The 12,905-nt window shown below is 52.3% G+C and overlaps 1 protein-coding gene across 2 annotated transcripts in view; it reads left to right on the forward strand.

The window, feature by feature from the left end:
* SAG (S-antigen visual arrestin) overlaps nt 1-12,905 on the forward strand; it is a 36,870-nt gene that overhangs the window by 12,740 nt on the left and 11,225 nt on the right. For both annotated transcript variants that reach the window (NM_214079.1, XM_021074678.1), the window contains 6 exon segments: nt 1,885-1,944; nt 3,430-3,506; nt 4,674-4,809; nt 5,982-6,066; nt 8,799-8,871; nt 12,549-12,686. In NM_214079.1, coding sequence (NP_999244.1) covers nt 1,885-1,944; nt 3,430-3,506; nt 4,674-4,809; nt 5,982-6,066; nt 8,799-8,871; nt 12,549-12,686 — 569 coding nt within the window.

Below are 12,905 nucleotides of genomic sequence, written 5' to 3' on the forward strand. Positions count from 1 at the left end.
GATGAGAAAGTCTAGAAATAGATGGTGGGCTTATTGCAAACCAGAGTGAATGGACTTAATGCCACTGAGCTGTACACTTAAAATCGTTTTAGAAGTTCCCATTGTGGCTCAGCAGTAATGAGCCGGACTAGTGTCCATGACGACGTGGATTCGATCCCTGGCCTCACTCAGTGGGTTAAGGATCCAGCTGAGCTGCACAGACACGGCTCAGATCCTGCGTTGCTGTGGCTGTGGTGTAGGCCGGCAGCTCCAGCTCCAATTCCACCCCTAGCCTGGGAACTTCCATATGCCGCAGATTTGGCCCTAAAAAGCAATAAGTAAATAAATAAATAAAAGTTAAGTTTTAGTTGTTCCCCAGTAGCTCAGTGGGTTAAGGATCCAGTGTTTTCACTGCTGTGGTTCTGGTACCAGCTATGGTATGTGTTCAATCTATGGCCTGGGAATGTCCACATGCCTCCATTGTGGCCAAAAAAAAACCCAATAATTAAAATTAAAAAAAAAATAGTTTTATGTTAAGTATATTTTATCATAGCTTTTTTAAAAAAAAAAAAATCACTTAGAAAATTTTGTTTGTCCTGGGTGCTCCCATGACCTGGTACTGGGAATTCGAAGCGACATAACCTTTTGGAGGTAACATGTCAACATGTATCCAAATCTTAAAAAGGTGATTTTGACCTGACAGTTCCCTTCCCTTCCTAACGGTGCAGCCTGTGGTGTAAATTGAATAAAACTGTGCTAGTGGCTGAAGGATATTTATGCAGCCTTGGTGAAAATGGCAACAAGATTTGTTCGCCTTTTCTTTTTCTTTTTTTGCTTTTTAGGGCCCAACTCGTGGCATAAGGAAATTCCCAGGCTAGGGGTGGAATTGGAGCTGAAGCTGCCAGCCTACACCACAGCCATAGCAACACAGGATCCAAGCTGCATCTTCGACCTGCGCCACAGCTCATGGCAACGTGGGATCCTTAACCCACTGATCAAGGCCAGGGATCAAACCCGCATCCTCATGGATGCTAGTCGGGTTCACTACTGCTGAGTCACAACAGGAACGCCCATGTGGGCCTCCTAACCATATAATATTCTATATCCAGAGGAAATATTTTGAGAAATAAACTTAGTAATGACTTAAAAAACCAACAAATAGGAATTCCCATTGCAGCTCAGTGGTAACGAATTCAACTAGTATCCATGAGGATGGGGGTTTGATCCCTGGCCTTGCTCAGTGGGTTAAAGATCTGGTGTTGCTGTGAGCTGTGGTGTAGGTCGCAGATGCAGACAAAGCTCCGATCCTGAGTTGCTGTGGCTGTGGTGTAGGCTGGCAGCTGAAGCTCCAATTTGATCCCTAGCCTGGGAACCTCCATGTGCCACAGGAGTGGCCCAAAGAAATAGCAAAAAGACAAAACAAAAAAACAAAAAAAAAAAACCAACAACAAATAAATACATAAACAGACGTAAAAAAAATGGCAACAGAGTAAAGACCACTTGAAGGAGGCAGCTCCGGAAGAGGACTGGCTGAATTAAATGTGCTGTCACAGGAGCGCGGGCAGCAGTGGCTCCTGTGGTATCTCCCATCTCCCGTGGGGAGAAATGGGCAGGGGCAGGGTTGGTGACTTGAGCAAACCAGATGGCAGGACCTGTGTGCCATTTGGCCCCATTTCTGTAAAACATACATCAGGCACGTACGTTGGCATGTGTGTGTGTTTACGGGTGACGTGGGACGCTCGGAAGGCTGTGTTCATGCCACTCCAGGTGCTGGAAACACACGTGAACTTGGGTTTCTTTGTCTTGCGCCCCCTCTTTGCGCTTCTCCCGTATTTGCATGATGAAGGCATAACCCACGTGGAATGATGTTCTCTGAACGGAACGATCTGCCATTCCTTCCTACAGTTTCCTGACTACCTGCCCTGCTCGGTGATGCTGCAGCCGGCTCCGCAAGACGTGGGGAAGGTAGGTTCCAGAAGGAATGCCAGGGATTCACTCATTCCTCCAAAAGACTTGCGAACGTAGCCTCTCCTTGTGAGAGATGCCATAACGAAGCCATCGCTTGGCTTCCGGAATTCCTAACCCCAGCAGCCCTGGGAACAAAAAAATAGGTCCCGCCCCTCCTGGGCCCCACAGGTTTACTGGAGAGAAGCAGACGAGAACCAGGCAGAACAAGAGGCTCCTGGGAGCTGAGGTCCAGGTGCTGCTTGTCCGGGCTGTTTGAGGCAGCACTCTAAAGGGGCCAAGGAAACGCTGGTCCACCCATGGGGAGAATCTTCCAGGCGGAGGGAACTGCCCGCACTGCAGTGGGGAGATGGGGTTCTGGGGGCAGCGAGGAGTGGGCAGAGCAGTGCTGCGTGGAGAAGGCAGGTCACAGAGGTACAGGGAGGGGCGGCCAGGGGCAGGAAGGATCTCGAAGACCATTGCAGGGATGGGGCTTTTTTCTGAGAGAGATGGGAGCCACTGGCAGGCTTGTCGGACCTAGGTTTGCAGAGGATCACGCTGGCCGCCGAGCTGAGAGTGGGGCTGAGCTCCGAAGCGGGGAAGCCAAGAGGCTGAGTGTGTGCAAGAGGGCAGTGACCATAGTGTCCGGGGCCTCTGAGCGAGGAAGGGGGCAGTGAGGCTGGGAGGAGGGGTGCTGGGACCCAGGCACTGCAGGCCTGAGGGCGGCAAGAGGGAGGGAGCTGGAAAATGAAAAGGTGGGGAGTTCCCTTGTGGCTCAGCAGGTTAAGGATCCAGTGTTGTCACTGCTGTGGCACATGGCCCGGGAGCTTCCTCATGCAGCATGTGCGCCCCCCCGAAGAAACATAGATATGGGAAGCAAGAGCAGAGAGTGGCAGGCCTGTGCCTCGATCACGGAGGGTCTGGGGCACTGATTTTCAGCATGGGCGTTCTGCCCGCTAGTGGTCTGTGAAATCGGTGCAGTGGATCAGAAACGGCTCTTAGGAAAAACGGAATCTTGTGCCAGTAGAGCAGAATGGGAATGCATCACACACAGCGTGGGGTGTCCATGGACCCCCGCCAGCCCTGCGAGCACTGCGTCTGCCCCCTGCTGCAGCCAGTGGACCACCAGAACCTCCACGCAGGGTCACTTCTGAGAAAGACATCAACATGGGCGTGGGCTGGATGCTGGATGCTCTGTGAGGTAGTGGGGGCGGAAGACCAGCCAGGATGCCTCGTCACGCTCTGCAGCTACTGAGATAGAGGGAGCACATCCTGCAGCTGGTGGCCTTGGGGCCTGTGCCGTGCTTCTCCTGCTAGTGCCATCTTTTCCCCACTGGCATACTTCCAAATTAGTCTTAATGGTGCAACTCTAAACGGGCTGTGGTTAAGACAAAAAAAAAGAAGGTGCCACGTAACGGCTCCTGTGCAAGCTGTGACCCCCCATCCCCAGCTCTGGGGGAGGGAGGGGCTGACCGCTGCCCTGTCTCTTCTCTTGCCTCTCTGCAGTGCTGTGGGGTTGACTTCGAGGTCAAAGCATTCGCCACAGACAGTGCAGATACCGGAGAGGACAAAATTCCCAAGAAGTAAGAGAGAAGCTGGGGGCAGGTGGGGGATAAGAAGCCACACCCCACCTTATGTCTTAGTGACAGTCTTCCCAAAGGGCCGGTGTGGCAGGTGAATGGCGCCTCCCCAGGTCAGGACCATCGGGACGAACCGTCTCCAGCAGGGATGATCATTTAGGGGGAAAAAAAAACGCAAAATAAAATGACAGGGGAGTTAGAAAGTTCAGGGGCTCATGGGAGCCCTTAAAAGCCTCCAGATTCTCCCATTTCCTTAATTGTCTTCGTCCTTTTTTTTTTTTTTTTTTTTTTTTTTTGCTTTTTAGGGCCTCCCCCACAGCACATGGAGGTTCCCAGGCTAGGGATCCAGTCGGAGCTACAGCCACCGGTCTACACCACAGCCACAGCCACGTGGGATCCGAGCCGCATCTGTGACCTACCACACAGCTCACAGCAACGCCAGATCCTTAACCCGCAGAGCAAGGCCAGGAACCGAACCCACAACCTCATGGTTCCTAGTCGGGTTCATTTCTGCTGCGCCACGATGGGAACTCGCAGTTTTCTTCTTCTTTCGTAATGTCTTTATTGAAATAACACATGCATAACATGTTTACATTTTAACCATTTTCAGGCGTACAATTCAGCGGCATCAAGTACATTCACGATGTTGCATAACCGGTTACACAACTATCTGCTATCTATGCCCCAAATTATCTATACCCCGGAGGCTGTGTCACCCCAGACAGGAACTCTGAGCATTAAGCAGTGACTCCCCTTCCTCCTGTGCTCTCAGGCCCTGGTGTTCCTTTTTCTTGTCCCCAAACAAGCTTTCCTATCGTGCCCTCAACACTTTCTCCTCGTGCGCAACATGCACACCTATGGACCCTGGTAACAAAGGGACAATAATAGTGCCTCCTCTTTGTAGAGAGCTTGGAAGCAGGTCACATGGACACGTGTTCCCACATCCGTTCAGCCAGGAGGAGGCCGAGGGGGAGGGGGGACCCTCCGAGAGCTGAATGGTCCACACCAGCAGCCGGGCCCCAGCCCTCCGGAGCCTGGTCCCTCTTCTGGTCCATCCTGCATCCGTGTCGGGAGGAGCCCCAGCCTGAGGAGGGGGAGGGGGACCTGGGAGGCCGAGGTGAGGAGGCCCAGGCGCCCATCCGGGAACCGTCTGTGCCGTTTCCTCCGCAGGAGCTCTGTGCGTTTGCTGATCCGGAAGGTACAGCACGCACCCCTCGAGATGGGTCCCCAGCCCCACGCGGAGGCCGCCTGGCAATTCTTCATGTCCGACAAGCCCCTGCACCTCACCGTCTCCCTCAGCAAAGAGGTGACTCACAGGGTGGAGCAGGCCCTGGGGTGGGGTGGGGTGGGGTGGGGGTGGGGGTGGGGGAGCCCGCCCGGGCCCTTAGCTGGGGGCCTGCTGCAGGCAGAATAGCGAATAGTTAAGGCACCAACGTTTGAGAACCACTGGCTTCTTTCGTAACTTGGAGCCCGTAAGGGTGCCCCTCAGAACATGGCAAAATGGGCTTGCATTCCACTCACTCCTTGTGGGTCCAGGCAACTTGGGGGGGGTTCACCCCCCAGCCCAGGCTGACTTTGTTCCCCGCTCTGGCCCCGTGGGCCTCTTTACTAGTGTGGCACCAATGGGGGTGGCATTCCAAATTCTTCACTTCTCTGCAGGCTTAAGTTTTGCAGTGACGGTGAGGGGTGACCGTGCCATGTGGGAACATCATGGCCGAACAAGGTGACAAACCGCTGGCCGGGGCTGCCCTTGGTCCCTCAGGGCCCTCTGGTCAACAGGAGTTGTGCACAGACATTGGTAAGGGCCCAGCAGACTGTGTGTGTGCATGTGTGTGTGTGCACGCATGCACTCGCACACAAGGACACTCCCACCTGGGCCTAGATCACACGGAATCCCTGCTGAACGAGCTCCACCCCTGGCTCCCTCACTGATTTCCCCTCATTTCACTCATTCTGTCCCAAATAACCTCATGATTCCACTTGAGACCCCCGGGCTAACCGCATGACTCAGGATGCCGTGTTGGGCCTGACTCTCATCACCAGCCTCAGCCTCCCACGTTCGGGGCGGAGCCCGTCCAGACCCTCGTCTTTCCTGCAAGTGTGGGAACCCAGCCGCTTTTACTCCAGTTAAAGGAATGAGATGCATTTAGAACAGCATGACCTTGGAGTTCCCGTCGTGGCACAGTGGAAATGAATCCAACTAGGAACCATGAGGTTGCGGGTTCAATCCCTGGCCTCGCTCAGTGGGTTAAGGATCCGGTGTCACCGTGAGCTGTGGTGTAGGTTGCAGACATGGCTCAGATCTGGCGTTGCTGTGGCTCTGGCGTAGGCTGGCAGCTACAGCACCGATTTGACCCCTAGCCTGGGAACCTTCATATGCCGCGGATGCAACCCCTAAAAAAAGAAAAAAAAAAAAAAAAAGGCCAAACATGACCTCCCTCTCTTCCTCTTTTCTGACTTCCCTGCTCACTTTTCCAGCTCTATTACCACGGGGAACCCATTCCTGTGACCGTGACTGTGACCAATAACACGGAGAAGACCGTGAAGAAGATCAAAGCACTAGGTAGGACCTTCTGCTCAAAGCTGGATGGTGGAGTCTTCCAGAACTTCCCAACCTGCTCCAGTGTCCCTGAGGTCCCTCCTCTGGTCAGTAAAGCCCTCCTGGGTCCTTGGAACTGCCTATCGGTCCCTGTTGTCACGACTGTAGGACCTTAGAGGAGGTGTCCTTCAGGACCCTCTCCTGCAGCCTCATGCTGGCTTAGGGCACCGCCTCCCCGAGGACACCTTCTGGTCCTTCCTTGTCACGCCCTCCTGGAGGCCCTCCCACCCAGCAGGTCTGGGCGTTTTTTTTCTGCAGTGTAGGGCGGTGCTGGGCTCACCTGTGGGCTCCGTGTAGGGGTGCTGGGCTCACCTGTGGGCCTCTGCTGTGTGTGTCCTCTGCGAATCCAGTGGGCAGCCTTGGCAGTGGCTCTCGGTCTACTTTCCCAGGTTCTGGGATTGATCACAGTGAATGCTTTGTAGGTAGTTGTCCCTGCCGTCACTCTACAGTTAGGATGGCCTGGCCTCCTGCCTGCTGGTCCTACGTACCTCCTCAGCTCCAAGGGCCTCCAAGTGCAGGGGATGCTCCTAGATCTTGGTCTTAGGTGGGTGACATAAAAAAGACACAGCAGGAGTTCCCCAGCGGTGCAGAGGGTTAAGGATCCGGCATTGTCACTGCTGTGGATTGGGTTTGATCTCTGACCAGGGAGCTTCTGCATGCTGGGGGCACGGCCAAAACATAAGAAAATAAACCTAAAAAAAGACATGATAGGAAGACCTGAGAGGGAGACTGGCCCATTCACTTCTCCCTCAGACACAGGATGACTGACGTAGAAGCGGACTTAGAGTGTTTAGGGTGACCAGCTGCCCGTGTTGACCTGGACCAAGGACGAGAGCCTTTCGGTCCTGAAATAGGACCAGTCCCAGGACAGCCGGTCACCCTAACTGTCATGCACCACTTTGTGCTTCCCTGTCATGCGTCTTAGATAAGGCTCAGGAATTTGATGCACACAGACGAAAAAAGTCTAGATTTTTCTTGATGCTAATATACATGCTTATTTTATGGCTTTGTTTTATGTTGGTTTAGTTCCTATACCTTGAAGTCTTAGTAGGACCTGATGTTTTTTTTAACTAGCATGTTGTATGCAGTGTCCAGCATGGTATTCCCCAAAGCAGCAGGATTGAGAATGTGTTATATGATACTTAGATTTTAAATTATTTCCCTGGAGTTCCCGTTGTGGTGCAGCAGAGACAAATCCAATTAGTATCCACAAGGGATGCAGATTCGATTCCTGGCCTTGCTCAGTAGGTTAAGGATCCAGCATTGCCGTGAGCTGTGTTGTAGGTGGCAGATGTAGCTTGGATTCCTTGTTATTGAGGCTGTGCTGTAGGCCAGCAGCCATAGCTCTGATTCAACCCCTAGCCTGGGAACCTCCACATGCCATGGGTGCAGCCCTAAAATAAAAAAAAAAAATTATTTTAAATTATTTCTCAAAGTTTCATGAATCCTGACACTGAAGCCCCTAATTTTTGAAAGAAGCTGTTGAATATCTGAAGTGAGAGGTTAAGAATTGTTGGGGAGTTCCCGTCGTGGTGCAGCGGTTAACAAATCTGACTAGGAACCATGAGGTTGCAGGTTCGATCCCTGGCCTTGCTCAGTGGGTTAAGGATCCAGTGTTGCCGTGAGCTGTGGTGTAGGTTGCAGATGTGGCTCGGATCTGGCATTGCTGTGGCTCTGGTGTAGGCCGACGGCTACAACTCTGATTAGAGCCATAGCCTGGGAATCTCCATATGCCATGGGTGTGGCCCTAGAAAGACCAAAAAAAAAAGAGGTTAAGAATTTTCTATAGGCCAAGCACTTTGCTGAGTGCTTCACACAAATTGTATCTTTTAATTCTCAAATTTAATGTTAATGGAAGTTAAAAATCATCTTTCTAATCATCACCCCAGCCATGGCCATATAAGTTAGGGGCAATTATCACTCCCATTTTGCTGACGGGGTAATCAAGGCTTAAAGGAGTTGAGTAACTCACCCCCAGCTGATGGCTAAGCTGGGATTTGAGCCCAGGTGGCCTGGCTCCAGAGCCCACCTTCCTACCCACTGTGTGAACCCATGAGTCCATCCTGTGCTGCCTCCAGAGGGTGTCCAGCTCGGCCCACCGGCAGGAGATGCCCATGATGTAAGACAGAGAATGTGGCTGAGCTCCCACCACGGTGCAATGGGTTGAGAACACAACTGCAGCAGCCCGGGTCACTGCAGAGGTGTGGGTTCAGTCCCGGGCCTGGCACAGTGGGTTAAAGGACCCGGTGTTGCTGCAGCTGTGGCTCAGATTCAATTCCTGGCCTGGGAACTTCCATATGCCAAGGGTGCAGCCATTAAAAAAAAAAGAAGAAGAAGAAGAAGAAAAGGATAATGTTGGAAGGGGGCCCGTTTGGGGAAAAAGAGCCTCATCCCAAATGGTGAGGTCTGGGACACTGGAAGCTCGTATGTCCTTGGAAGGGGGTGCGCCATGAGCTCAGAGGAGAAGAGGAATCTCCCAGGAGTGGCAGCTCTGGGAGACTGGCTCGTGGGTGGTACTGACACAGGTTACTGGTGAACAGAAGTGGCCAGAGGACCGAAGGGACATCTTGGCCTTACAGCCGAGCCTGAGAGGTCCACTCAGAGGGCCACCAGAGAGGGAAGGATGACCGTGTTCCCTGGAAGGCGCCATGCAGGACCCCACACAGCCAATCACCCACCCTGCCCTGTCTTTGCAGTGGAACAAGTGGCCAACGTGGTTCTCTACTCGAGTGATTATTACATCAAGCCGGTTGCCACGGAGGAAACACAGTGAGTAGTGGGTTGGTTTTTATTTCCTGGGCGGCTCCAGCGTCTCAGTCAAGTTCCCCTTTTGGTTGTCGCCGAGGAGGAAGTAGAACAGTCAGCTGGCTCCCCAGCTTTCCACCTCCTTCCTCTATTCACACTTCAAGGGCTGCCAAGAAAGTTCGCATCTCAACGCTGTTTCAATCACAAGAGTTCTGAGAGGTGGTGGGTCAAGCTGAGGAGTGATGGAGAGGAGAGGAATTCAGGGCGAAATGTCGCAGCGAAAATGGCTGGAACGTTCTGTTGATCCTCGAATAAGTGGGTGGGAACTTGATGCTCTTTCTGCCCTTGGAGTGGGTCGTCAGATGACCTGTCAGCCCAGATGAGGGTTCTCCAGCTTGGGATCTTCTCCTTAACTTGGAAATCTGGTACCAGTAACAGCTGGATTAGAATGATGTATCAGTTCTCAGCCAGTTGTCCTAAGAGTATTTTCTCCCATCGTTAGAATCACAAACACATGGGAGGAGTTCCTGTTGTGGCTCAGACAGTTAAGAATCTGACTAGTACCCATGCAGATGTGAGTTCTATCCCTGGCCTTGCTCAGTGGGTTAAGGATCTGACGTTGCCATGAGCTGTGGTGTAGGTCGCAGACGTGGCTTGGATCTGGCGTTGCTGTGGCTGTGGTGTAGGCCGGCAGTTGCAGCTCTGATTTGACCCTAACCTGGGAACTTCCAGAGGCCGTGGGTGAGGCCCTAAAAAGCAAAAGCGGAAAAAAAAAAAAAAAAAAAAAAAGAATCTGGCGATGGCTTCTTATGGTGGCATGAGAGACTTGACAAGTTTTGCTCTGTGCGGGGCAGTCAGGTTCATTCAAGACATGCAGAGGCTTCTAGGGGCGACACCTCCCCCCAGAGAGGATTGCTGGGGAAGGCGTTTTCCTCTTTTCTAAGCACGATCGTATGCCAAAAATATTACCACGTTTAGAGGATGGGGGTGGGGAAAGGACAGCTGATTGAGCAAGATAACGTTACTTAATGTTGAAAAGGTGACTTAGGGATAAACTCTTACTCAAAACAGACCCTGCCCTATGTTTAAATATAGTCTAGAAGGGAGAAGGCAGGGAAGAGCCAGAACGCGCTGGCTGCCTCCTTGGTGCCAGGCCTGGGTCTGTGCCCCCTTCCCAGCTGCACCTCTCACCCTGGTGCCCCGGGAGGCTTCCTGGCTGCCCGTGTGGCGTGTGCCCAACAGTGATGGGCGCGAACGGTCCTCCACTGAGTTCATCCCTAATATACTTCGCCATCTGGCCCTCCTTCCAGCTCTTGGGTACATTTCGTATCAAAGATTCCCAGGAAACTGGGAACCATCCCAGATACCCTCAAGGGTGGGTGGCAGAGGGACTGAGAGTGGGGCTTCTGGGGCTCTGTGGGCAGGCCTCCTGGGAACCAGGTCAGACCTGATGCCCAAGCTGCCGCCTGTCAACCAGTCCCAGATCCTGAAGTCGCTAGGAAGTGGCCAGGCTGGACTTTGGCCCCAGGGCCTTGGCACAGGCCTTTGGGAAGCGCGGCTGCCGGAAAGGCCCTCATCCAAGGCCAACCCCAGGGCCTCCTTTCTCCTGTGTTACCTTTACACTGTAATATCTTTTTTTTTCTTTTTTCTTTTTTTTTTTTTTTTTTGGCTGAGAACGTTAAGAACAAGTTCTTTTTTTATTATTATTATTATGGTTGACTTACAATGTTCTGTCAATTTCTGCTATACAGAAAAGTGACCCAGTCATATATATGTGTATATATATATATATATATCTTCTCATATTATCTCCTATCATGTTCTATCACAAGTGATTGGGTACAGTCTCTGTACTGTACAGCAGGACCTTATTGCTTTATTTTATTTTGAAATGATTTTTATTTTTTCCATAGTAGTTGGTTTATAGTGTTCTGTCAATTTCTACCGTACAGCAAAGTGACACAGTCATACATAGATACACATTCTTTTTCTCACATTATCCTCCGTCATGTTCCATCACAAGTGGCTAGATACAGTTCCCAGGGCTATACAGCAGGATCTCACTGCTTGTCCACTCCAAAGGCAATCGTTTGCATCTGTTAACCCCAGATTCCCAGTCCATCCCACTCCCTCCCCTTCCCCCTTGGCAACCACAAGTCTGTTCTCTGAGTCCATGAAGTTCTTTTCTTTTGGAAAGTTTCATTTGTGCCTTGTATTAGATTCCAGATATAAATGATCTGTTACGGTATTTATCTTTCTCTTTCTGTCTGACTTCACTCATTCTGAGAGTCTCTAGTTCCATCCATGTTGTTGCAAATGGCATTATTTTGTTCCTTTTTATGGCTGAGTAGTATTCCGCTGTGTATATATACACGCCACGTCTTAATCCAATCATCTGTCGGTGGACATTTGGGTTGTTTGCATGTCTTGGCTATTGTGAATAGAGCTGCAATGAACCTGCGGGTGCATGTGTCTTTTTCAAGGAAAGTTTTGCCCAGATATTTGCCCAGGAGTGAGATTGCTGGGTCATATGGTAGTTCTATATTTAGTTTTCTGAGGTACCTCCATACTGTTTAGGACCTCATTGCTTTACACTGTAATTTCTGCTGCTGTCCCTCCGCTGCCCAAACCAAGCTCATTAAGAGGTATTCCACCAGGGCCCAGTGCCAGGATGTGGGCCGCCTTGGACTTAAGTAGCATTCCGTAAAAGGGTGTGCCCAGGAGCCCCTTGTCTGTACTTGGAGGCAGGAAAAGCAACAGCACCCTCAGCTCCCCAGGGAGATGGAAGAGGGGCCCCCTTCCAAGGGTGGCAATGGGATTCCCAGTCTGTCTCCAAGCAGGCTGGGGGGCCTGAGGCTGGCTCTTGAGCAGTGTTTTTGGAATCCTCCTTCTCCTGGCCAGGCATGAGGGCGGAGGCCATGCCAGGAGCATGGACACAGGCTGCTGGCTCGCCTGGGCTCTGTGGTCACCACGTGAGGCTGCACGGTGGCTCCTGGCACAGGCCGGGGGTCAGCATGTGGGTGAGTGGTAGAGCCAAGTCTCCAGCCTCACCTGCTGCTCAGGGAGTCAGGGATGTGCCTGATCCAGAGAAACCACCAGCTGCACCCAGGCCTACAGAGCCACCTTTGCCAGGGGTTCCCTGTCTGTTTCTATCAGATGCTGAGAACCCCCCTACTCAGCTGACAATGGGGGAAGAAAGAGCCTGGGCTGCTTTGAACCCCCCCGCCCCAGTCTATACAGTTCACAGTGGAGGACCCAGCTTTGCCCTTCTCGGGAGCCCACCACCCTGGGCATGCTCCAAACAGTGACAGTTTTCCACAACTCCCAGCCTGGGCTCGCTGGTGGCACTGGCCAGATGCCCCGCAGCCCAGCCACATGGTTCACAAAGTCTCAAGGGGAGACGGGGTACAGTCGCTGATTCTTGGGCCACTTGGTCTCACTGAACCCCACAGAACATTCTAGACATTCAGCAATTAGAACAGGCTGAGGGACTTGAGGAAATGTCCTAATGTTGCTGCCAGCCTGTTTTGAGGCGTCACTAATGCTATTCTCCTTTTCCCAAGACAAAGGCACGGGCTCCCGAACTTTCTAATGAGGTGCAGTGAGCTTGGGGCCTGGAAAATGTGTGATGGCGGATCAGGTCTCGTGGTGGCTTTATAAGAACAATTGGCTAAATCTGCTCTCTGTTTGCCTTCCTGCAGGCAAAAAGTGCCACCAAACAGCACCCTGACCACAACGCTGACGCTGGTGCCCTTGCTGGCTAATAACCGCGAGAGAAGGGGCATCGCCCTGGATGGGAAGATCAAGCACGAGGACACGAACCTTGCCTCCAGCACCATGTGAGCCCCTGAGACCCGGTGCCGGGCTGGCACTGGTCTGCACCCCCTCCTCGCCCCACCCCCGCTCCCACCCCCGGTGCAACATACTGGTTATGGCTCTGGGCTCTGGAGAGAGCCTTGTGCCAAAACCCCAGCTCCACTGCCTCCGCCTGGGCCGCCCTGGGCTGATGCCTTGTGCTGTCTGAGAACATTTTCCCACCGACAGCGCCTTGTCACAGA

This window comes from Sus scrofa, chromosome 15 (assembly GCF_000003025.6).
Source record: "Sus scrofa isolate TJ Tabasco breed Duroc chromosome 15, Sscrofa11.1, whole genome shotgun sequence".
In the NCBI taxonomy this organism is placed as follows: domain Eukaryota; kingdom Metazoa; phylum Chordata; class Mammalia; order Artiodactyla; family Suidae; genus Sus; species Sus scrofa.